At 39.3% G+C, this 25,055-nt stretch overlaps 1 protein-coding gene across 1 annotated transcript in view; it reads right to left on the reverse strand.

The window, feature by feature from the left end:
• The window catches only part of PHLPP1 (PH domain and leucine rich repeat protein phosphatase 1), a 533,157-nt gene that overhangs the window by 82,090 nt on the left and 426,012 nt on the right, over nucleotides 1-25,055 (reverse strand). The window contains exon 15 of the mRNA XM_053714638.1: nucleotides 4,703-4,903. Coding sequence (XP_053570613.1) covers nucleotides 4,703-4,903 — 201 coding nt within the window. The remainder of the gene's footprint in view (nucleotides 1-4,702; nucleotides 4,904-25,055) is intronic.

The raw sequence follows: 25,055 nt of genomic DNA on the forward strand, positions 1-25,055 counted from the left end.
TTGATGACACATCAGCAGACCAAGACTTAAGCCATAACGCTCTATGCGCTAAAATGGCAAAGCCTGCATTCTTTGCTGCTAATTTAGCCATTTGAAAAGCGGCATCTGCAATAAAAGAATTAACTAGCTTGAGAGCCTTAATTCTATCCAAAATATCATCTAATGGGGTCTCAACCTTAAGAGAGACTCCTCTAGCGCCTAAAACCAAAAAGCTGCTGCAGTAGTTACTGGAACAATGCACGTTATATGTTGTAGAAGAAAACCCTGATGAATAAACAATTTCTTTAGAAGACCCTCTAATTTTTTATCCATAGGATCTTTGAAAGCACAACTGTCCTCAATAGGTATGGCTGTACACTTAGCCAGGGTAGAAATAGCTCCCTCCACCCTAGGGACCGTCTGCCAGGAATCCCGAATGGTGTCAGATATGGGAAACATTTTCTTAAAAGTAGGAGGGGGAGAGAACGGAATGCCTGGTCTATCCCATTCCTTAGTAACAATGTCCAAAATCCTTCTAGGGACTGGAAAAACATTAGGGACCTCAAGATATTTATCCATTTTACACAATTTTTCTGGTGGGATGACAATAGGGTCACAATCATCCAGAGTCGCTAAAACCTCCCGGAGCAACAAACGGAGGTGTTCAAGCTTAAACTTAAAGGCCGTCACATCTGAGTCTGTTTGAGGGAACATCTTTCCTGAGTCTGAAAGCTCTCCCTCAGATAGCAATTCCCCCACCCCCAAATCAGAACACTGTGAGGGTACATCGGAGATGGCCAATAAAGAATCAGAGGGCTCAGCATTTACTCTAATACCTGACCTGCTGCGCTTACCCTGTAAACCTGGCAGTTTAGATAATACCTCTGTAAGGGTAGTAGACATAACTGCAGCCATATCTTGCAGGGTGAAAGAATTAGACGAACTAGAAGTACTAGGCGTCGCTTGAGCGGGCGTTAAAGGTTGTGACACTTGGGGAGAATTGGATAGCATAACATGGTTCTCTTCAGACTGAGAATCATCCTGAGACATACTTTTATCACCTAAAATATGTTCTTTGCAATGTAAGGCCCTTTCAGTACATGAGGGATACATTTTAAGTGGGGGTTCCACAATGGCTTCTAAACACATAGAACATTGACTTTCCTCAATGTCAGACATGTTGAAACAGACTAGTAATGACCACAAACAGTCTTGAAAACACTTTATTTAGTGAAAAAAACACCAATCTGAAAAACGGTACTGCGCCTTTAAGAGCAAAAATGCGTACAATTTCTGCAAAACTGTTCTAAAATGTTAGAATTATCACAATTTTAGGATATATGTGCCTTATCTTGCCAGCTAAGATTGCACCACAAGTAAGGAATGTTTAACCCTTAATGGAAAAAAAAGTTACTCAAAAACGTTATAAAATTAACAAATCAACCCCCTGCACCTCGCCACAGCTCTGCTGTGGCGCCTACCTGCCCTCAGGGGTCTGTTAAATCACTCTATCACTTAGTTTAGGCCAAATCTGTCAGTTTAGGCCCACCGGAGCTGGAGCTTGCTATTTGCATAAGAAATTCAACTGCGCATCTGAGGCGCGAAATTAGGCCCCACCCATCTATATCGATGTTTCTCTGCCTAGTAAAAACCGCTGTAAAGAGGTCTAGAACCTAGCCATGTGGGTTTTCATATACCCAACCTATTATTGAAAGCCATGTGAAACCCTCCAGTGCCATCAAAACATTAAAACGTTTGCACACAAAAACGTTAAATTTTCTAAACATAAAATCGTTTTGCTCAAAAAATATTATGTTATCATCAGTGTCAACCATTTTCAGCCCATACCATACAGGTCGCCAGTAATACCCTTCTATCACATGTAGGATTACTGCTTACCCCTTCCCTTATGGGAACACTGTCAGCCAGTTCTGAAATAACAGTCTCTCCAGAATAAAATGACTGAACATACCTCAATGCTTGTAGCATGAAAAAACGTTCCCCACACTGAAGCTTCTCAAGTACTCCTCAGACATTCTGTGGGAACTTCTCTGGATCTTAGTGACAATTGCTAAGATCATCAGTCTCCAGGCAGAAATCTTCATCCATCTGCTGCCTGAGAAAAAATATCACTCACCGGTACCATTTAAAATAAAAAAGTCTTGCTTGAAGAAAATAAAAACACAATTTATGCTTACCTAATAAATTTATTTATCTTGTGGTGTATCCAGTCCACGGATCATCCATTGCTTGTGGGATATTCTCATTCCCAACAGGAAGTTGCAAGAGGACACCCACAGCAGAGCTGTTATATAGCTCCTCCCCTAACTGCCATATCCAGTCATTCGACCGAAAACACGCAGAGAAAGGAGAAACCATAGGGTGCAGTGGTGACTGTAGTTTAAATGAAAAAATTACCTGCCTTAAAATGACAGGGCGGGCCGTGGACTGGATACACCACAAGAGAAATAAATTTATCAGGTAAGCATAAATTGTGTTTTCTCTTGTAAGGTGTATCCAGTCCACGGATCATCCATTACTTGTGGGATACCAATACCAAAGCTAAAGTACACGGATGAAGGGAGGGACAAGGCAGGTACTTAAACGGAAGGTACCACTGCCTGTAAAACCTTTCTCCCAAAAATAGCCTCCGAAGAAGCAAAAGTATCAAATTTGTAGAATTTGGAAAAAGTATGAAGCGAAGACCAAGTCGCCGCCTTGCAAATCTTCAGAATTTGAAAAACAGTGAAAAAAGGCAGTTACACAAACAAATTTTTTACAGTGTGTATAATAAGCTAACAGAGCATTGCACCCACTTGCAAATGGATGATTAACCCCTAGTTCAAAAAACGGATAAAAAAAACGTTTTTTAACAGTCACAACAAACTACCACAGCTCTGCTGTGGCCCTACCTTCCCCAATAAACTACTTTGGAAAGCCTTTGAACCCTTTAGAGATGTCCTATAGCATTCAGGGGACTTCTGAGGAAAGCTGGATGTCTCAGTCTATAATTTTAACTGCGCAAAAAAGCGCTAAAATAGGCCCCTCCCACTCATACTACAACAGTGGAAAGCCTCAGGAAACTGTTTCTAGGCAAAATTTAAGCCAGCCATGTGGAAAAAACTAGGCCCCAATAAAGTTTTATCACCAAAGCATATATAAAAACGATTAAACATGCCAGCAAACGTTTTATATTGCAATTTTATAAGGGTATTACCCCTGAGAGTAAGCATGATACCAGTCGCTATTAAATCACTGTATTCAGGCTTAACTTACATTAATCCAGTATCAGCAGCATTTTCTAGCATTTCCAATTCTAGAAAAAATTGTAACTGCACATACCTCATAGCAGAGTAAACTGCACGCCATTCTCCCGCTGAAGTTAACTCTCTCTTCAGTCATGTGTGAGAACAGCAATGGATCTTAGTTACAACCTGCTAAGATCATAGAAAAACTCAGGCAGATTCTTCTTCTATTTACTGCCTGGGATAAAATAGTACAACTCCGGTACTATTTAAAATAACAAACTTTTGATTGAAGATAAAAAAACTAACTATTTTTCACCACTCTCTCTTACTACCTCCATGCATGTTGAGAGTTGCAAGAGAATGACTGGATATGGCAGTTAGGGGAGGAGCTATATAACAGCTCTGCTGTGGGTGTCCTCTTGCAACTTCCTGTTGGGAATGAGAATATCCCACAAGTAATGGATGATCCGTGGACTGGATACACCTTACAAGAGAAATTATCATTTTAACACCTCTTTCACTTTACCTCTTCCTATTACTTAGTATAGGCAAAGAGAATGACTGGGGTGGAGAGAAGGGAGGAGATATATATACAGCTCTGCTGTGGTGCTCTTTGCCACTTCCTGTTAGCAGGAGGATAATATCCCACAAGTAAGGATGAATCCGTGGACTCGTCGTATCTAGTAGAAGAAATAAAGTCATCACCAATGAAAAACAAGGCACCCTATTTAAAATACTGGTGCATGGAGCATATCTAAATATGATTCACATGCAAGTGTACAGCAAAAGCTCTCACTAAAAATAGTGATATCTTATTAGACGCCTTTTGCTACTTCAAGTAAATTGCCGAAAAGCTTATTTTTAAAATTCAAATGCACTGATGACCCTTTAAAGCCAATACTTTACTATATTGAGCATTATTAGACACCTTTATAAGATTAGCAGTGACACCAACTTAAAAACACCTATTTTGCATACAGGAGTGTAGTTCATGCTCTTATGTAACTATTCCCCTAGAGACACAGGACACTAGAGAGCCAGTCAGTAAAGAAACACTGCTAAACATAGCACAGAGGCTGCTGCAGCAGATTAAGTGCAGAGACTCTGGATTGCTGGAAGCTAGCAATGCAAAAGTCAGCCTCTATCATTTCCAGGAAACTGGAACCTGAAAAAGGAAAAATTGCAGTTTGGAAAAAAAACAAAAAAACAAAAACAACAAAAAAAAAAACATAACAATGCAAATACATGGGCCTGGAAGTGTAAAACAAATTTTGCAACATCACAATATATCTTGTAAATGCCCTTATGGATAACAGAGTGCAAAACCTTTTTTTTTGTATATCAGGTGACCTAGTTATCTCTTTTTCTGATTTGCCAAAGCTTAGCCAGCACCGAGACGGCAAATACATCTGTATCAATACGTTTACTTGGTAAAAGTCTTGAAACTAAACCGTGAGTGATAGTTTGTAAAATACCTTGCTGGAAAGGTCTGTAGGTGGTTGTAGGCCATGTGCAAAATCTTGAGGTGAGGATGCCCTGTTAATAAGGGCACACATTTGTCCGTAAGGTTATTGTTGGTCAGATACAGCTCCTGTAACACACTCTCAGTCTCTTCAGACAGAGATGCTGATGGGAGCATTTCCAGATTATTGCTTGAAGCATTCAGACATCTTAAGCTGCAAGACAAGGAGAGGAACAGAACATAGCTATGTTAAAGGGACAGTCAAGTCCAAAAAAAAACCTAATAATTCAGATAGAGCATGTCATTTTAAACAACTTTCCAATTTACTTTTATCACCAATTTCGCTTTGTTCTCTTGGTATTCTTAGTTGAAAGCTAAATATAGGAGGTTCATATGCTAATTTCTTAGACCTTGAAGGCCGCCTCTAATTTAAATGCATTTTGACAGTTTTTTTTACCACTAGATGGCATTAGTTAATGTGATTCATATAGATAACATTGATCTCATGCACGTGAATTTACCGAGGAGTGAGCACTGATTGGCTAAAATGCAAGTCTGTCAAAAGAACTGAAATAAGGGGGCAGTCTGCACAGGCTTAGATATAAGATAAGCACAGAGGTAAAACGTGTATTATTATAACTGTTGGTTATGCAAAACTGGGGAATGGGTAATTAAGGGATTATCTATCTTTAAAAACACAAATTCTGGTGTTGACTGTCCCTTTAATCATCAAATCTATTATAAATTAATCTTATTTATTACAGTATCTTCATTTAAAAAAAGAAAAATAAATTAAAAACACACATACACAGGAATCTCTTAGGATTTTTATTGTTCTAGTAAAAAGGACATTAAACACTATAAAATGCTAGAGTGATATATTTAAAGCCAAATTAGCCTTAGAATATTAAGAAGAGATTGAAATAGGCATATCGTTTTTGTGCCTATATAGAAATGGGCGCTGTTATGTTGTAACCTAGGTTTCCTTCTCTGCTAAAGTCAATTAGGGTCAGCTATAAATAAGCCACTAAAGTCTGCATCCAATGACTGAGTCTACAGGAATTTGAAAGCTCACAGTTTTCAGAGTACACTTATAGGGACAAAATAAATCATGAAATTATATTACAAAGTTCTTTTTTACACTACACATAATTAATAGCCCAATCACAAGGTGTTTAATGACTTTAAAGAACACACAAGTCTACACAATGTTTATTGTCAATCCCTGCTACGGTTTGAGTTGATATATACTTGGGAATCTGATACTAACATCTGGGACATCAGCATAATATAGACCAAAGAATATCTGACATTAATATTATATTTTTCTTATTAAACATGTTAAAGGGACATGAAAACCTAAACTTTTCTTTCATGATTTAAATAGAGCATGCAATTTAAAACAGCTTTCCAATTTACTTCTATTATCAAATTTGCTTTATTTTGAAATACTGAGCCCAGCTAGGTATGCTTTTCAACAAAGGACACAAAAAGAATTAGATAATAGAAATAAATTAGAAACTTGTTTAAAATTGCATGCTCTATCTGAACCATGAAAGAAAAAAAAATGGGTTTAATGTCCCTTTAATGTTAAAAAATGGAGATAAAGTGAGAATGTTTCAGTGGATGCATCAATGGTATGAATAGGTTGTAACAGATATATAGTATATGCCACTTCATAAAAGGTGTGTGTGTGTGTGGGGGGGGGGGGGTGAGTAAAATTTATGAAAAATGAGATTAGCATTTGAATCAACTCACTTTGATTCAGACAGAACTACCAGGTTTGCAATTTTTCCTTTCGGCTATTAGATATGAAAGTCTTGTAAAACAAAACATTTCTTAAACAAGTTATAAAAATTAAAGACACAAAAAAACTAAATTTATGCTTACCAGATAAATTCCGTTCCTTCCGTATAGGGAGAGTCCACAGCTTCATTCCTTAAAGGGACACTGAACCCAAATGTTTTCTTTTGTAATTCAGAAAGAGCATGCAATTTTAAGCTACTTTCTAATTTACTCCTATTATCAATTTTTCTTCGTTCTCTTGCTATCATTATTTGAAAAAGAAGGCATCTAAGCTTTTTTTTGGTTTCAGTACTCTGGACAGCACTCTTTTATTGGTGGATGAATTTATCCACCAATCAGCAAGGACAACCCAGGTTGTTCAACAAAAATGGGCCGGCATCTAAACTTACATTCTTGCATTTCAAATAAAGATACCAAGATAATGAAGAAAATTTGATAATAGGAGTAAATTAGAAAGTTGCTTAAAATTTCATGCTCAATCTGAATCACGAAAGAATTTTTTTGGGTACAGTGTCCCTTTAATGTTGGGAAATACAACACCTGGCCACCAGGAGGAGGCAAAGACACTCCAGCCAAAGGCTTAAATATCCCTCCCACTTCCTCATTACTACATTACCAAAAAGATAGGGAAGTCGAAGTAGCCTTTTGCCCCTTACGCTTCCCCTAATAGACAACAAATAAAGAGGAAGATTGTCTAAATTCCTTAGTAGCCTGAAGATAGAACTTCAAGGCGCGAACCACATCCAAATTGTGAAGTAAGCGTTCCTTCAATGAAGAAGGATTAGAACACAAGGAAGGAACCACAATCTCATGAAGAAAACCTAATTAAGTAGGTAAAACTGCCTTATCTGCATGAAATTTCAGATAAGGAGTCTCACACATTGCAAAGCAGAGATCTCAGAAACTCTGCACGGAGAGGTAATAGCCAATAAAAAGAGAACCTTCGAAGATTAAAATTTAAAGTCAATGGAATACAGAGGCTCAAACCGAACCTGTTGCAAAACCCGAAGAACAAGATTTTTTTCAGATCTAAAACACAGGTCTGATCCTAATCAGAGCCTTAACAAAGGACTGCATGTCTGGAAGCTCAGTCAGTCTCTTGTGCAATTAAACCGATAGGACTGAAATCTGTCCCCTCAGAGAACTAGCAGAAAAGCCCTTCTCCAGTCCATCCTGGAGAAAAGATAAGATCCTGGCAACCTTAACTCTGTGCCAGTAAAAACCCACGCTCTTCACACCAGAATAAATAGGTCCTCCACACCTTGTGGTAGATATGCTGAGTAACTGTTTTACGAGCTTGAATAAGAATATCAATGACACTCTCAGAGAAACCTCTCCTGGCTAAGACTAAGTGTTCAATCTCCACGCAGTCAGCTTCAGAGAATCTAGATTATGATGAACAAATGGACCTTGTATCAGCAGGTCTCTGCGACAAGGAAACTTCCACGGAGAAGATGAGGACATCCCCACTAGATCCGTGAACCACATCCTTCGCTGCCACGATGGAGCAATCAGGATTACTGATACCCGTTCCTGCTTGATGCGGGCCACCACTCGAAAGAAGCGGTAATGAAGGAAAAAGATATAGGAGTTTGAACCTTCAGGGCACTGCTAGTGCATCTATTAGATCGCTTGGGGATCCCTCGACCCGTACCTGGGTAGCTTGGTATTGAGCAGGGACGCCATGAGATCTATCTCCGGCATCCCCACTTGCTGCATATCTCTGCAAACACCTTGGGATGGAGAGGCCATTCCCCTGGATGGAAGGATTGCCTGCTGAGAAAATCAACCTCCCAGCTGACCACACCCGGAATGTGGATCGCTAACAGTGAACAGCTGTAGGCCTCCGCCCACTCCAGAATCTTAGATACTTCCTTCATCGTCAAGGAACTTATCGTTACCCCCTGATGGTTGATGTAAGCCACCGAGGTTATATTGTCTGATTGGAATCTGATAAACTGGGACGGACCCAGAAGTGGCCAAGCCTTCAAGGCTTTGAAGATTGCCCGTAGTTCCAAAATATTGATCGGGAGGACTCCTCCTTAGTCCACAACCCATGTGCCTTTCTTGGCACCCCAAACAGCTCCCCATCAGGATAGGCTTGCGTCCGTAGTTACAATCTCTCAGGATGGTCATAAGAAGCATGCCCCTCGGGACAGATGATCTGGACAGAGCCACCAAGAGAGTGATTGTCTCGACAGGCTGTCTAATACAATCTGTCGAGACAGATCTGAATGATCTCCATTCCACTGCCTCAGCATGCACAGTTGTAAAGGTCTGAGACGGAACATGGCAAAAGGAATGATGTTGTTGCAGGAAACCATGAGACCAATCACCTCCATACACTAAGCCACAGAGGGAATCAGGGAGGTCCAGAGGGAAAGACATGCCGAAGTAAACTTGCAACATCTCTGGTCTGTTAAAAATATCCTCATAGATATGGAGTCTATTATAGTACCCAGGAATTCCACCCTGGTACTTTTGATAAGAGAATTTTTTTCCAAGTTTATCTTCCATCCATGTGATCGAAGAAGAATGAGAAGGGACTCGGAAAATTCTTCCACAAGACAAAAGGATGGTGTTTGCACAAGAATATCGACTAAGTATGGGGCTACTGCAATACCCTGAGTTCTGGCAACGACTAGTAGAGCCCCCAGAACTTTTTTAAAGATTCTTGGAGCAGCAGCTAGGCCAAACGGAAGGACGATGAACTGGAAGTGCTGGTCCAGGAATGCAAACCTCAAGAACTGAAAGTATTCCCTGTGGATAGGAACATGAAGGTAAGGGTCCTTCAGATCTATAGTGGTCATAAACTGGTTTTCCTGAATTTCCTTATCTCCATCTTGAAGGAAGGGACACTGAGAAATTTGTTTAAGCACTTTAGGTCCAGAATTGGGCGGAAAGTTCTCTCCTCCTTTGGGACCACGAAAAGATTTGAATAAAACCCCAAAACTCTTTCTTCGATAGTCACCGGGACAACAACTCCTAAGAAGGAAAGATCCTGAATGCACCCTTGAAAGGCATCCCACTTTTCTGGTCTGGTAAACAGATTCGGGACAAGGAATCTGCCCCTTGGCGGATTAGATGTGCTGCAGGGAACTGCATGTGGAGTGGATAATATAAACACAAATATTGTATAACCCCAGCGCTTAGTTCATTAAATACCTATAGCACCTTGAGAGAGGGGCACCTAGCACACCCTCAGAGAGAATACATAAAAAGGATAATACAAGGAGCGCCTAATATAAGGCCAAGGTGTGCAACATTAAAAATCTAAAATAATAATATAAATGCCCACGATAAAATTATATATCTATATCTCTCTCTCTCTCTATATATATATATATATATATATATATATATATATACACACATCTATATATATATATATATATATATATTTATACATATATATATATATATATATATATATTTATATATATATATATATATATATATATATATATACACACATACACACAAACACACACACACACAAGAGAGAGAGAGAGAAGAGGATGTAATTGGGAGAAACCGCATTTATTCTTTCTAAATTTAAATATATATTTAAGCAAGTCTAAAAAAGTAGTTACACAAGTATTACAATCTTAAACATACATAATCAAATTAACATAACATGGATCCATGTGACCTATGAGCTCATACAAATCACAATAGATGCAAATAAAGACCAATAAAAACAAATAAAAAGGATGTTATGCCTAAATAAAACATATGTGAATTGAAAGTCTATCCTTGTGGAATGGGGAAAGTGAATCCTCGGTGAAAGAATAGGTGAAATAAAAATCCTTTAGTGGTGATAAAATGTGAAAAAAACGGGATCTGCAATCCAAAAATGTTAAAAATGTACCAAAAATTGTAGTGGAAAAAACGTTGAAAATGTACCAACAAATTGTAGTGAAAACCAGCGAAAAATAGTTCTAAGGAGGCTGTGCGCTTGGTAAATCTTAACTATGGTAGGTCTGGAGTTATCCAAAGCCCTCCTTCTAGGTATTGTGTGCTATTGAGAGCTAAAAGTAAGAATACAAAGAAAATAATAGTGCAATACTGCTATGAACAGTTAAAATATTCAGAAATATGCTTACCACATACTGTCAACGCGTTTCGGCCTTTATCAAGACTAAATATGGTGTGTACTGGTAGTCTTTATATATTAAATGGGAAGTGTTCATTACCCAATTATCTTTGGCGCCAATGTATTAGGGCGTGTGATGCTTTCTAATGGTCACTCTAAACATAGGGAGATCGTGTCAGGCAACGCGGCATCTGGAACCTCTAATGTAGAAAGAACCTCCTTTAATAAAAAAACGCAAGTGCTCAATTTTGAATCTAAAGGATTCTGCAGCAGGAAGCTTAAACACTATGAACTCCGACTCAGAAAGTTCACCCTCTGAAGCTACAGAGGTTAACTCATCAGATAACTGGGACATAATAGTTAAATACAATAAATATTTAGATGACTCCGGGTCAGGAGAACTATGTTTAACCTTTCTCTTGCGTTTGTTAGGGTGAGGTAATGCACTGAGGGCCACAGACACCGCCGTTTGTAACTGCGCTGCAAAGTCCGCATGAAGAAGGCCCCCTCCGGATGGAGGATTAGATGTGCTACGGGGGAACAGCATGTGGAGTGGATAATGTAGCAAGGGTAGTAATCTCATGGGACGCCGAGTCCTGAGAGGTAAATGGCTCAGAGGAACTAAAAGCCTTAGCAGGCTTGTGTCCCTTCTTAGACTTTATAACGGTGTTAAGGCATGTGGAACATAATTGAGAGGGCAGGAGAACCACGGCCTCCTCACAATATAAACAGGTATGATTTAGTACAGAAGAAGTACCTTCTAACATGTCAGAGTCCTCCATAGCTCAGGTTATACCCACAGGAGGACACAAATAAAAACGCTTTCTATTATTGAAAACTGTACCTTTATACTCCCAATGGCTGGGGCACTCACCACCTCCTAGACCCAGACAATTAAGAGAGGAAACACTCTCCTCAGGTTCAAATCTCAGCCGGAATGGAGGAAAACAACATAGACCACACCCGGTCACATGGAATGCAAGACAGTACTTACCCTGTTATTACAAGTACAGCAAGTAATAGGAGCTGTGCAACACTTTCAAAAACAAAAGTGAAACTTAAAAGTGAAACCTGTTTGTTACAGCCAAAAACACACAGTCTATCAGCCCAGGAAAAAAAAATCACACAAAGCAGCATGTAAATAATTAATAAACTGATTAACCCCAACTGTTCAATAAACCCCCTTCAGAGGAAATTACCCCTGGATCCTATCAAGGTATAAAGAAGCCTCACTGTGACCCTGTCATAGCATTTTATGTGTAAAAATTGAAACAATCTTACCCCCAGGATCCATGCTGTGGAACAGAACACAGCCTCTCAAGTGTGACAGTCTTATAGCAGCACTCCTGACATGGATTTGAGTGAGAGAAAGCAGGCAGTGAAACTCGTCAACACTGATTGCTTAGGAGCTGTTAGCAGTAGTCTGGATGGGTTCGCAGAAAAACTTTCCCTGCATCTCTAGACTCTAACATTCATCAATACTCTCACTGAGAGGTTGACATGACTACTTAAAACTCCAGTCCTATCTCGAAAGGGCAGATACCCTTTTTCAGGACTCTCCGAATCTTCTGACACTTCTCTGCCACCTCCTAACGTGACGAAAAGAAAAGAATGACTGGGGTAATGAGGAAGTGGGAGGGATATTTAAGTCTTTGGCTGGGGTGTCTGACTCCACCTGGTGGCCAGGTGTTGTATTTCCCAACAGTAAGGAATGAATACGTGGACTCTCCCTATCTTAGGAAGGAAAATATTTGCTACATGTATTTGTAGGTATGATTAAGAATTAACATAACTAGCTAAAAGTTTTTCATGATCAAAATGGAGAGCTAATATTCAAACACTAATGGGGTATACAACCCCATGCCTTTTTGGAGTAGATGGATAAACCCCTACACAGTACACATTTCTCTAACATAAAACATAAAAATCTTCTTCACCTTGACTTCCCAACAATGTTTAAAGCGATACAAAATCCAAATTTGTATTTAATGATTCAGATAGGGCATGCAATTTTAAGCAACTTTCTAATTTTCTCCTATAATCAATTTTCTTCGTTTTCTTGGTATCTTTATTTGAAAAGCAATGATTGTAAGCTTACGAGCTGGCCCATCTTTGTTTCAGCACCTGGGTAGCGCATGCTGATTGGTAGCTAAATGTAGCCATCAATCAGCAAGCGCAAGGGTCTGAACCAAAAATGGGCCGGCTCCTAAGCTTAGATTATTGCTTTTTCAAATAAAGATAGCAAGGGAACAAAAAAAAAAAAATGACAATAGGAATAAATTAGAAAGTTGCTTACAATTGCATGCTCAATCTGAATCATGAAAGAAAAATTTGGGTTTAGTATCCCTATAACAGTTCATTTGGGCTAATCACAGACCAAGAATACTTAAAGGGCCACTAAACCCAAAATCTTTCTTTCATGATTCAGATAGAACATACAAATTTACACAACATTACAATTTACTTCTATTATTTATTTTGCTTCATTTTTGAGATATCCTTATTTGAAGAAAAAGCAATGCACATGGGTGAGCCAATCACATGAGACTTCTATGTGCAGCAACCAATCAGCAGCTACTGAGCATATCTAGCTATGCTTTTAAGCAAAGAATATCAAGAGAATAAAACAAATTAGATAATAGAAGTAAATTAGAAAGATGTTTAAAAATGCATTCTCTTTCTAAATCATGAAAGAAAAAATGTGGGTATCATGGCCCTTTAAGAATACTTTTTCCACACTTACATCCCAGTTGAACAATGCTTTTTACATTTTCTAAAAACCTTTGAATATACCTATTATAAGGAATAAACCTTCACATATTCTAGTTTATTTAATACTTAATAAGGGTCTTATCAAATCGCAAATGGAAACAGCCCTAGAGATTGACCCTGCTTTCCATAGGTGGCTGACATATTTTCAGATTCAACATTTTATTTCCTTTAATACATACAAGGACTGACCCGACTCACTTTGAATCCCTGTGTATTTCTTCCAATATCGGTACAAGACATCTATCTATTGTTTGCAAACTGCTCTGTGGGCCCAAGCCTAATGGTAAACCTACATATAAAGCAAAATTGGAAAAGGAAATTGATATTACATTGGATGACACCCTCTGAAAGAGGGTCTTCCCTAATACCAAAAAATCATCTATATCAGCTTCTATAATAGAAATTAATTACAAGATATTGTCTAGGTGGTACCTTTCTCCACAAAAAATGTATAATGTTTCCATCAGCGACTGCTAAATGCTGGAGACAGTGTGGAAAAGTTGGCACACTTTCACTCATATGGTGGTTTTGCCCTTTACTCAAACCATATTGGAACACAATCTCACTATGTATCACTAACACTAGGTGTAGATATTCTACTAGACCCTCTTCTTATATTACTGAATCAGTCCCCATTTAGAAGTTGTACCTATCACAAACATCTCTTTAATTGCCTTATTAATTGTGCCAAAAGGTTAATACCTTGGAAAAAACACTCCATCTTACTCTCACTGAATACAGGAGGTAGATTTTGTGTTATCCCTAGAAAATATTTATTATCGGCATATTGTTAAACACGATTTTATGCCCTTCTATTATTGGCACAGTTCTATTCTTTTACCCTGGGTGCTAAGCTCAATTTTTTTAATTTTTTTTTATGTTTTTTTTTTTTTTTTTTTACAGATCCAAGACTTATACCGTTGGAAAGGTTAGGCAATTATTTTTCCAACGGTGGGTCTTGGGGGTTTGTAGCTGCTTAGATGCCTGAGATACAGGCTTCTAATCAGCATGCCCCCTTTCCCTATACTTAACATTGTACATTTTAAATAGTCGCGCAGTGACGTCATCCCGTCACTATACAGGCATGATCGCTGGGGTAGGAGCGGGTGGAAGTCTCCAAATCTCCCTCAAGGTGGGAGAGTGCTAGCAATGGCTCTGAGCCTTCGTTAGCACCTGAGTGAGACAATTTGCGATGGCTCAGAGCCATCGTCAGCACTCAAGGGGTTAAAGGGACATGAAACCCAATATTTTTCTTTCAAGATTCAGATAGCGAATACAATTTTAAACATTCCAATTTATTTTGATTATTTAATTTGCTTTATTTTTCAGATAGCCTTTGTTAAGAAAATAGAAATACACATAGGTGAGCCAAACACACAATGGCATCTATGCAGCCACCAATCAGCAGCTATTTATTTAGATATGCTTTTCAACAAATTTTATCAAGAGAATGAAGCAAATTAGATAATAAGTAAATTGATTAGTTATTTAAAAATTGTATGCTTTTTCTAAATCATGAAATTAAAAATGTGTGCTTCATGTCCCTTTAAATGAGCGGTTAATACAGCTGTACTCATTGAAAGAGCAATATTTCTTTGCTCTCTTATATTTTCTTCTTGATGAAAATAGGTTGTATTGAGTTATTACTTTCATTTTTTTCATTCTCAATCATAATGTTTATTAAAATTAAACATACTCATGTAACCAATGGAACAAACAATGTATGTTTTAAGTTATTGATTTGTATTTATACCTTTCAAAAAATATATTTAAAAGAAAAAAAAATCTTCACTGCTTCAGTTGACATATAGGAGAGGACCTATTTGATAAATAAAAGGAAGAAGGGGAACTTTAAATGGACCTGAATCCCAACATTTTCTTTTATGATTCAGATACAGCTCTAACCACAACAAATTGAGGATTAGGACAGATTGAGAGGACTATATTCTTGGAGTCAAAAGTGGAGAAGTTCTAACCACCACCACATAACGACAAATCAGATTATGCGGTGAGAAACATACCAAAATCCACAATGGCTGCAGAAAAAAAAAAATCACTAACAAAATGTTTGAAAAGTCATCATTAGAAATTAAAAATTGTGATGCAGCAAAACATAGAGGCAAATCAAAAGCCCTAAGAATAAACACATTACTGGAAATAGCAAGAATCCTTTCCAAAGCCTGAAATGTGAAACTCTCACAGCAAGGAGGCTGAATGCTGCCTGTGACAGAAGTCATGCTATGTATTCACCACTGGTGGTCAGTATAAGCAAAAATCATCACAGTGTAACAGAAAATTCAAACAGTATGCAGAATAAATATTTAAAGGGATAGTCTACAGCTTAGTCATTTTAAAATCTTACTTTAGATTAAGCTGCAAATATTCTCCTGCAGCAGTAAAAAAGTTATTTTAAAATGACTATTGTTTCTGGTCACTTAGAAATGTCTGCCAAGCTCTGCCCACCGATAACATCACGATCTGGGCTGCAGAACAGAATGACTGGAATGAGAAGTAATCCTGATAGGCTGTTCTTGTCCCGCCTCCAAATCTCACTGAATAAAGCTCTTTAACCAGAAAGATAAGGACATAGCCATAGCCTTTTGGCCCTTACGTTTACCACAGAACAGAACAAACAAGCTGGAGGAATGACAAAACTCTCGAGTCACCAGAAGATTAAATTTCAGTGCCCTAACAACATCAAAGCTGTGTATAAACTCTCCTTTGAGGAACTAGGGTTAGGACACAAGGAATGAACAACTATCTCCTGATTAATAATTTCTACGGACACTACCTTAGATAGAAAATCCAATTTTGTCTTTAAAACCGCCTTATCCTAGTGGAACACTAGATAAGGAGGCTCCCAAGAAAGAGCCCACAATTCTGACACTACCATAACTCAAATGAGTATTGCTTTTACTCTGGAAATAAGCTTCCCCAAGCAGCAAATATAAACCTACTTTCTGCTGATGAGAGAGCGCAGAAGTGTTTTGTTGCTGCATCCACCCCATAAAGGGGATTGCTGTGTTTAAAACAGTACTTGGAAGAAAAAAGCATGAGACATTGTATATATAATTTACATATATCTTACCCAGAGTTCCCTGATACATTGGTAATAATATATACAGAGTACTTCTAGGGAAAGGCAAGCAAGGATACTTGCTTAGATTTGCTAATTTCCTATACAATAATTCTATGTATTAGTTCACAAACATATAGACTACCATGTTTCGAACACTCAGGCAGACATTTATGAAAAATGTAACCAAGTACGATTAAATACTGCTGTTCGTACATCTAGTAACATGAGAGTTAAAAAGATGAAATAAAGCAACTTTGTGTGGGACGTTTGCAGCCTGTCAAAACTTGCTACCGGCAGTAACAGGTCACGAGTCTATTACAGTAGGTGCACAATGAAGCTGGGAATTAGGCAGGCCAGTTTGTGCAGGCAGATTCTGGAGTTTTCAAAGACCTGTGCAGCAAACTTAAGTAAATGTCAGGCCAGGAACTATTATTATTAGCTGCGAGAGGAGAGACACAAAGTCAAATTGTGAGTTTCAGAATATCCTGGGCAAACAACCTGACCAAGTTAGAAAGCTGCCAAGAGCCAAACCCCTGTGCACAGGAACATCTAATTATCAAACTCTCAAAGCAACACTGAAAATGTAATTGCTTCAAATAAGGCAAAAGAACAAGCTGTCCAGAAGGCTAAAATATTATTAGCCCCTCACTAACATCAAACAGAACACTTGCTTTTAACATTCACCTAAAGCCATCAAGAATATAGTAACGTTCCAGTATATTTCAAGGTTTACAAATATATTCACAGCTCTCTTGGTAACTTGCTTTGTATCAAGGCATAAATAAACCACTCAAGATACATCTGTAGCTTATGCAGAGAAATGTCATTCATTTTTCTTCAAGATGAGAACAAACATCTTGTCAGCAGTGATATATGTAACACGGACAATCCCCTCAGCAATCTTTATACATGTAAATATGGCAGCTGCTGACAGTCCTCAACTTTAATTTATAATTAAAGGGACACTAAACCCCAAATTTTTCTTTCATGATTCAGATAGAGAATACAATTTTAAACAACATTCCAATTTACTTCTATTATCTAATTTGCTTCATTCTCTAGATATCCTTTGTTGATGAAATAGCAATGCACATGGTTAGCCAATCACGACACATCTATGTGCAGCCACCAATCAGCAGCTACTGAGCCTATCTAGATATGCTTTTCAGCAAAGGATATCACGAGAATGAAGCAAATTAGATAATAGAAGTAAATTAGAAAGTTGTTTAAAAGATCTTTCTAACTTAGGAAAGAAAAAAAAATGGGTTTCATGTCCCTTTAAATAGAGATTTCACTTTAAAACAACTATAAACCCCAAACCAAACATAATGGAAGATATGGAAGAGGGGGATCAAGGCACATCAGATATAGAACAGGCTGAGACAAATGAAGAGACCACCCCAGTGACCAAAGCAGATCTAAAGGGCCTGGTCTCTAAACAAGACATAACAGCCAACTTCGAAAAGCTCTGGAATAAAATTGATAACATGCATACAGCAATGACCAACAGCTTATCTGAAATCAAATCAGAGATTGCCGAACTTGGAGGGCGGATGGACACACTAGAAGAACACACTGACACTCTAGTCGAAGATATCACTAATGTTACCCAATCCGTGGCCTCTCACCATCAGGAATTAACCGAGATCCAAGAAAAACTCGAGGATCTAGAGAATAGGAGTAGGAGGAACAATATTAGGCTGAAAGGAGTTCCAGAAAGTATCCTTAATAAAGACCTCCTCTCCTATGTGGCGCAACTGTTTCATCAGGTGACAGAAGGAACTGGAGAATTCGAAATGGGAATTGAAAGAGCCCACAGAGCCCTCAAGCCAAAACCCAAAGAGGGCATGCCCCCTAGAGATATAATTATCAAAATGGCGCTTTTCCAAGACAAAGAGAGAATCCTACAAGGAGCACGCAAGAAACCCACACTGAAATTCCAAGGGAACGTAATACAGTTCTACCAGGATCTTAGTGTTAGAACTCTTCAACGCAGAGGGGCTCTCAGACCGCTGACACAGCTATTAAGGAAACATCAAATAGCATACAAATGGGGTTTCCCCTTTGCCCTGTACATTAACAAAGACTCCAGAACAATTACTCTCAAAGAACCATCAGATATCCCTGAGGTCTGCCAAATCCTAGGCCTGGAAATTCCAAAGCTCACAACCCCTGCCCCCCTACAGCGGCTAATGAAACCAGCGGACCAGATCTCAAAACCACAATGGTCTAACTCGACTAGGAAGAAACAAAAAACCTGAAAACTCCTCTTTGGGACATACTCGGGGTCACTAAACCCTTCCATGTTGAGCTCTGTAATAACTATCGCAAGTTAACACGGAGACAGCCAAGGAAACACAAGCTCTTTAAAGACACTTTCTCCAAAATCAACAATACCTGTGAACCCACAGTCCTACAGGAAGACTGGCTTTCCCTCTTCCGAAAGTTCATCTCTGAGAGTACAGGGACATTTGAAGACTCAGAGCGAGACTTTACTTACAACACCTACCCTTATTGCCTTGGGACTTTTATTTTTTCTTATTCATCCAAGCTCAATTCGATGTAGCTGAACTGACACCCCCAGTTAACAAAGTCGTATTATTATTGCACTTTAAGTGATTCTCTAATATGTTTTTTCCTCCTCTTCTTGTTCTTTTTCTTCCTTCCCCCCCATTCTATCTTACAGTTGAGATGGTTGGAGGCCCCTACAGTGAGGCCCCAGAGTTATGTTGAATTGTATAGTTGTAACTGTTTTTTTCATGTGTTTCAAGATGTCGTATGGGAGAAGCCTGTGCGATTGGGGGCCATCATGAGAGGTGCTTTGGAGCTATCATCAGAATGGTATGAAACTCTGGAGGGTGGGGAGCCTGGAAAGGTCTCACGGAGACCAGGTAAGCTGACAACACACAAACAACACACAAATGGATAGTGAGTTGACTATAGCTACGCATAATGTACGAGGCCTCAACACTGACACCAAGAGAAGATTAGCCTTTAAACAATACACCATGCTAAAGGCCAAGTTACTGTTTCTTCAAGAAACACATTTTGTAACACCCCAACTCCCCTACTACTGGACCAAAAACTTCCCCACACACTTCCACGCAACTACCAAGTCGAAAAAGAGAGGAGTCTCGATTCTTATTCACTCCTCTGTTAATTACATACATGAATCTGCTACTGCGGATCCCGAAGGTAGATACTTAATCTTAAAGGGACAGATAGACAATGTAGACGTTGTTTTATGTAACGTTTACGCGCCCAATGAACAACAACATATATTCTTTGCCAAAATATCGCAACTTATAACACAGTGGTCACAAACCAGAACAATTTTAGCGGGCGACTTTAATATCCCCATCTCACCACAAGACACAAGAGACCCAAGACTGACATCAAATAAACAGTCAAGGCGGGATAGCATAATGCGACATATTAAGGCTTCACTCAGTACACACTCGCTGCTAGATTCCTGGCACATTTTAAATGGCAACACCAATGACACAACCTTCTATTCGGCGGCTCACAATACATATTCCCGACTTGATTATGTCTTCACCAGTCAAATTATGCAACCAACACTCAGCTCCTCCAGCATTTGCCCATGTGTGTGGTCGGACCACTCAGTGGTACTACTTAAGATGACTGGACTAGTAGATCCAAATAGATCTAGGTCCTGGACGTATGACCCAATCTTACATAAAAACCTGCATATCCACTCTTCCACTCTGCAACACCTGACGGAATTTTGGGACATTAACACAGACACCACTGACAACCCGACATATGTATGGGCCGCTCATAAATCCGTACTCAGAGGCACTCTCATCAAAGAAAAGACTATACACGCTAGACAGACGAGACGAGATTGGTTGCAAACACATGAAGACATAGCGCATTTAGAAAGACAACATAGATTAACGGGGAACCCCACTACACTGAGTAATCTACAAAACAAAAGAGACTCGCTAGCTAAGATGCTGAGCTCCCAAGCCAACAGAGCTATAATGAAACTAAAATCACAGTATTTTATATACGCTAACAAGCCAGACAAATTCTTGGCCCATAAACTTAGAGAAAAATACAAAACAGCTAACATCCCACTCATTGAAAGACAAGATGGTACAAGCACTACAAACCCCCAAGAAATAGTTGACACCTTTGGAGACTTTTACGCACAGCTTTACGACGGCCACAAAGTAACACACAGCCCAAAGATAGAGGCTCTCACACAGAGCTTTTTAGAAAATCCTTCGTTGGTTAAACTAACAGCAGAGGACAAAAAGTCGTTAAATGAACCCATCACAACGTTAGAGGTTGTCTTGGCGATAAAAGCACTAAAACCCGGAAAAGCAGCAGGTCCAGACTGTTTCCCAGGGGAATACTACAAGTTGTTCAGAAGGGAACTAGTCCCCCACCTGACCAAATTTTGTAATCATATTATGCAAGGTCACCCAGTACCAGCTGAGCTGCTACAAGCAAAAATAATAGTCATACCCAAACCGGGCAAAGACCCAAAAAAGTGCCCTAGCTATCGCCCCATCTCCCTGATCAATCAGGATATTAAAATCTTTACCAAGATCTTGGCCAATAGGCTAGAAAACATTTTACCCAAACTAATACATAAAGACCAAGTAGGATTCATTAGAGACAGGGAAGCCCCAGACAACGTGAGACGAACTATAGACACGGTCCATCACCTCTGCGAAACACGAACGCCTTCTCTGCTCCTCGCGTTGGACGCGGAGAAGGTGTTTGATAGGGTAGACTGGAGGTACATGATTAAAACCCTGACACAATTGAACTTTGACGGCCCCTTCCTTGACGCCATCAAAACAATATACACCAACCCATCGGCCCTTGTATCCTCTAACGGATATAGCTCTAAATCATTCCCTATTCTGAATGGGACCAGACAGGAATGCCCACTGTCCCCCCCGTTATTTGCGCTGTGTATAGAGCCCTTGGCAGCCAAGATAAGGACGAACCCTGACATAATAGGAGTTAAAGTGGGAAACGTAGACTACAAAATTAGCCTTTTTGCAGACGACATACTGCTCACCCTGACCAGCCCTATGCTATCACTTCCAAACCTATATGAAACGCTAGGAGAATTCTCGTTAATCTCCGGCTATCGTATTAACTCGGATAAATGTGAAATGTTACCAATAGAGATCCCCACTCACACAAAGAAACTAATCGAAATAAACTTTGATTTAAAAGAATCTAAAGGTCCCTTGAAATACTTAGGGGTGGGAATAACGGCTCACACCCAGCAGTTATACAAAGCCAACTACATACCTCTATACAAATCCATTAGGAAAGACCTACAATCATGGAAGAAGCATAACTTCTCCTGGATGGGGAAGATATCAGCAGTAAAGATGACCGTCTTGCCCCGCCTGCTCTATCTCTTTAGGGCTCTGCCCATACGCATTCCATATCCCGACTTAGAGAAACTTCAAACAGAGGTACTGTCATTTATCCGCGGTAAAAAACATGCTAGAATAACAAAGAGAACCATGACAGGCCACAGAAGCTTGGGCGGCTTGGGGATTCCCAATCTCATAGAATACTACAAGGCAGCTAGACTAGCCCAGGACACCTTAATACTTAGGGCCAAGGAGGAAGCTCTATGGATTCAGTTAGAGTCAGACATGAGGGGGGGGGGGCGGGTCAGACACCATACTATGGGACCACAGAGTTGGCACACACGAGACAAAGCAGCATCAATCAGTCACAATAGAGACCACCCAAATTCTATGGTCAGAACTAGCACACAAAGGAGGGATGTGCCCTATGGCCTCAACACTGAGACCCATCAGATACCTCCTCCACAAAGATTTGCAAAGAACAATCAATAAATGGGAAAATAAGGGTCTGTACCGTGTTGCAGACTTCTTAATTCAGAATAAAGTGATGACCCATGCCCAACTAAAAGATAAGATATATCCTGACCCTTTGCACTGGTACCTATACCTCCAATTATCATCGTCAATACACACATATAGGCAATCAATTCAGACTAGAGGGAAACTTACCCTAGAACATATATGTAACTCTATAAACAGACCAAAACAGTCCATCTCTAGAATATACCTAGATATACAAACGTCAAAATCCCCAACTACATCACCCCTCATGCAAAGATGGGAAGCAGACCTAGACATCAGACTGGAGCCAGAGCAGTGGTTCAAGACTTTTGAAACAGCCACTAAAGGATTGCTGAGCGCAGACCTCAGAGAAAACACTCTGAAGACGATTTTCAGATGGTACTTAACGCCTCTTAGAACAACACATATGACACAAACAGCATCTAGACTGTGCTACAGAGGGTGTGGAGAACTGGGCACATACCATCACATGTTCTGGGACTGCTCGGAGGTTCAGGCCATATGGCAGTCACTATCCAACCTAATTAGCTACCTATTAGACGAGCAGATTCAGATTAGCAAGACACAGGCACTACTCCACGAGCGACTTCCTAGCTTCAATGGTCCAATAAACACTTTCATTAGAATACTATGTACGGTAGTGAGAACCTGCATAGCTAGATACTGGAAAGTAGGCACACCGACATGGCAAGAAATTAAAAATAAAATCCAACATACATATAACATGTACGACTTAGCAGCATGGACACTAGATACCAAAACTCAGAATGACGAAATTTGGTTTTATTGGAACTATAGAAATGGCTTCAACCACCCTCCCTTACCGGCAACAGTTCGCTCTCAGGCCTCCAATCGCTAGATAGATACATCCAAGTAATTATATAGACTTGATCTACTGCCCTTACGATCAAAAGGTACTGCAAACACTTACTATCCTCTCAGATCTCTCTCTCCCCCTTCTATGTTTTTCCCCCACCTTTTTTCCCCCCCAAATACTGGAAGTTTTATTCACCCTCAAAAATTATTTCATTTGATTCTAAGTTATATATAAGTGTGAGTAGATGGATGAGACAAGAACACTTACACTACACCTCCTGTTAAGAGGTACTGTTCATTGAAATCTATAGCCAATGTAATATTCTGTTTTGTTTCAAAGTTTTGTAATTGGCGGCTAGAAATGACGCTGTATGTTCTTATATGCTTTTTTCTTTACATTGAAAACAATAAAAATGATTTAAACATAAATAGAGATTTCACTGGATGATCACACCATGATATGACAATATGAGACAAATCTTTCAAATTAAGTTTATATGGCAATAAACACCTTGATATTTATATACAAATGTTTAGTTATGCATAATGAAACAAGTTTGCGATATGTGTTCATGGTTTATTTTGCCCCTTTTCATTTTATTTAACTCTGAAAACTTAGGGTTTTCTAATTCTCGTGAACTTGAATTGCACGCTGCTGACTTCTCAAGGTTAACTCTGCTACATATATTTCCCTTATTGGTTTTAATGGATAAGATAAACACAAAATTATGACTCCGACATACAAAGCCCTCAACTGCACTGCTCTCCCTATATCTCAGACCTTGTCTCCAGATACTCTCCCTCCCGTCCCCTTCGCTCTGCTCATGATCTCCTCCTCTCTTGTTACCTCATCACGTTCCTGTTTAAAGGACATCTCCAGAGTGGCTCCCATCTTGTGGAACTCTCTGCCTCGCTCCACAAGAACTTTCACGTAGTTTTGTAAGCTTCAAGTGCTCCCTAAAGACTCTACTTTTCATGGATGCATATAACCTACACTAACCTTTTCTAACTCCATTTCTATCCCCTTGAACCCCATAGCATGTAAGCCTATGAGCCCAGCTGTCTGTAGTTCACCTTCATAAGAGCCGACTACAACAGTGCAACTCTCAGCAGAGCCCTCTACCCATTTGATCCCTATAAATGTTATCTTGTATACCGCCTATATTTAAAGTGCTGCACAATCTGTTGGTGCTCTACAAATACCTCATAATAATAATAAGAACTGCAAAACAATGAATTATCAGGTGTTTGCTCGCCCTTTAAATGACAAGAAAAATCTCCAAAAAAACAAATCGCTAGTAGCACTCCAAACTAGAGGTATAGGAGTAAAATCTCATTGTAATCCACTTGAATAGAGTAGACAGTTGTTTAGTGCTTAACGGTCATGTTATCCATAAGCAGACCGAAGCACAATACGCCAAGATAGATTATATATATAAATAATCCCCAATGAAAAATAAGCACAGTCTTACGGTCACAGCTGCCAGGGTGCACCTTATACACACAGAGGCTCCCATTATAGAAAAGGCACTCGCTGGTCTTTTTGCAAAAATATAGTAGTTTATTTATAAATCCTTAGTAGAAAGACATAACGTTTCGGTGTGTCCTCTCACCTTTGTCAAATTTTACAACAGAATCAAGAAAAAACGTGTCCCCAAAGAAACACCTAACATAACTTATCAATACCCACCTTATATACACATTGCAAACAATACTATCGCACCAGCACATAGTGACGTCATTACGCTACAGAGTGAGCATGATAAGTCACAGCCAATCAGATGGCCCCATGTTACCATGGTAACCCATACACTAAGGCGTAATCAAGTGTCAGACTACACGGGACGTTGCTATGATATTAGCAACCAAAGATGCCATTATTCCTTCTGGTGAAGAAGGGCAC

The sequence above is a fragment of the Bombina bombina genome, chromosome 5 (genome assembly GCF_027579735.1).
Source record: "Bombina bombina isolate aBomBom1 chromosome 5, aBomBom1.pri, whole genome shotgun sequence".
NCBI lineage: Eukaryota > Metazoa > Chordata > Amphibia > Anura > Bombinatoridae > Bombina > Bombina bombina.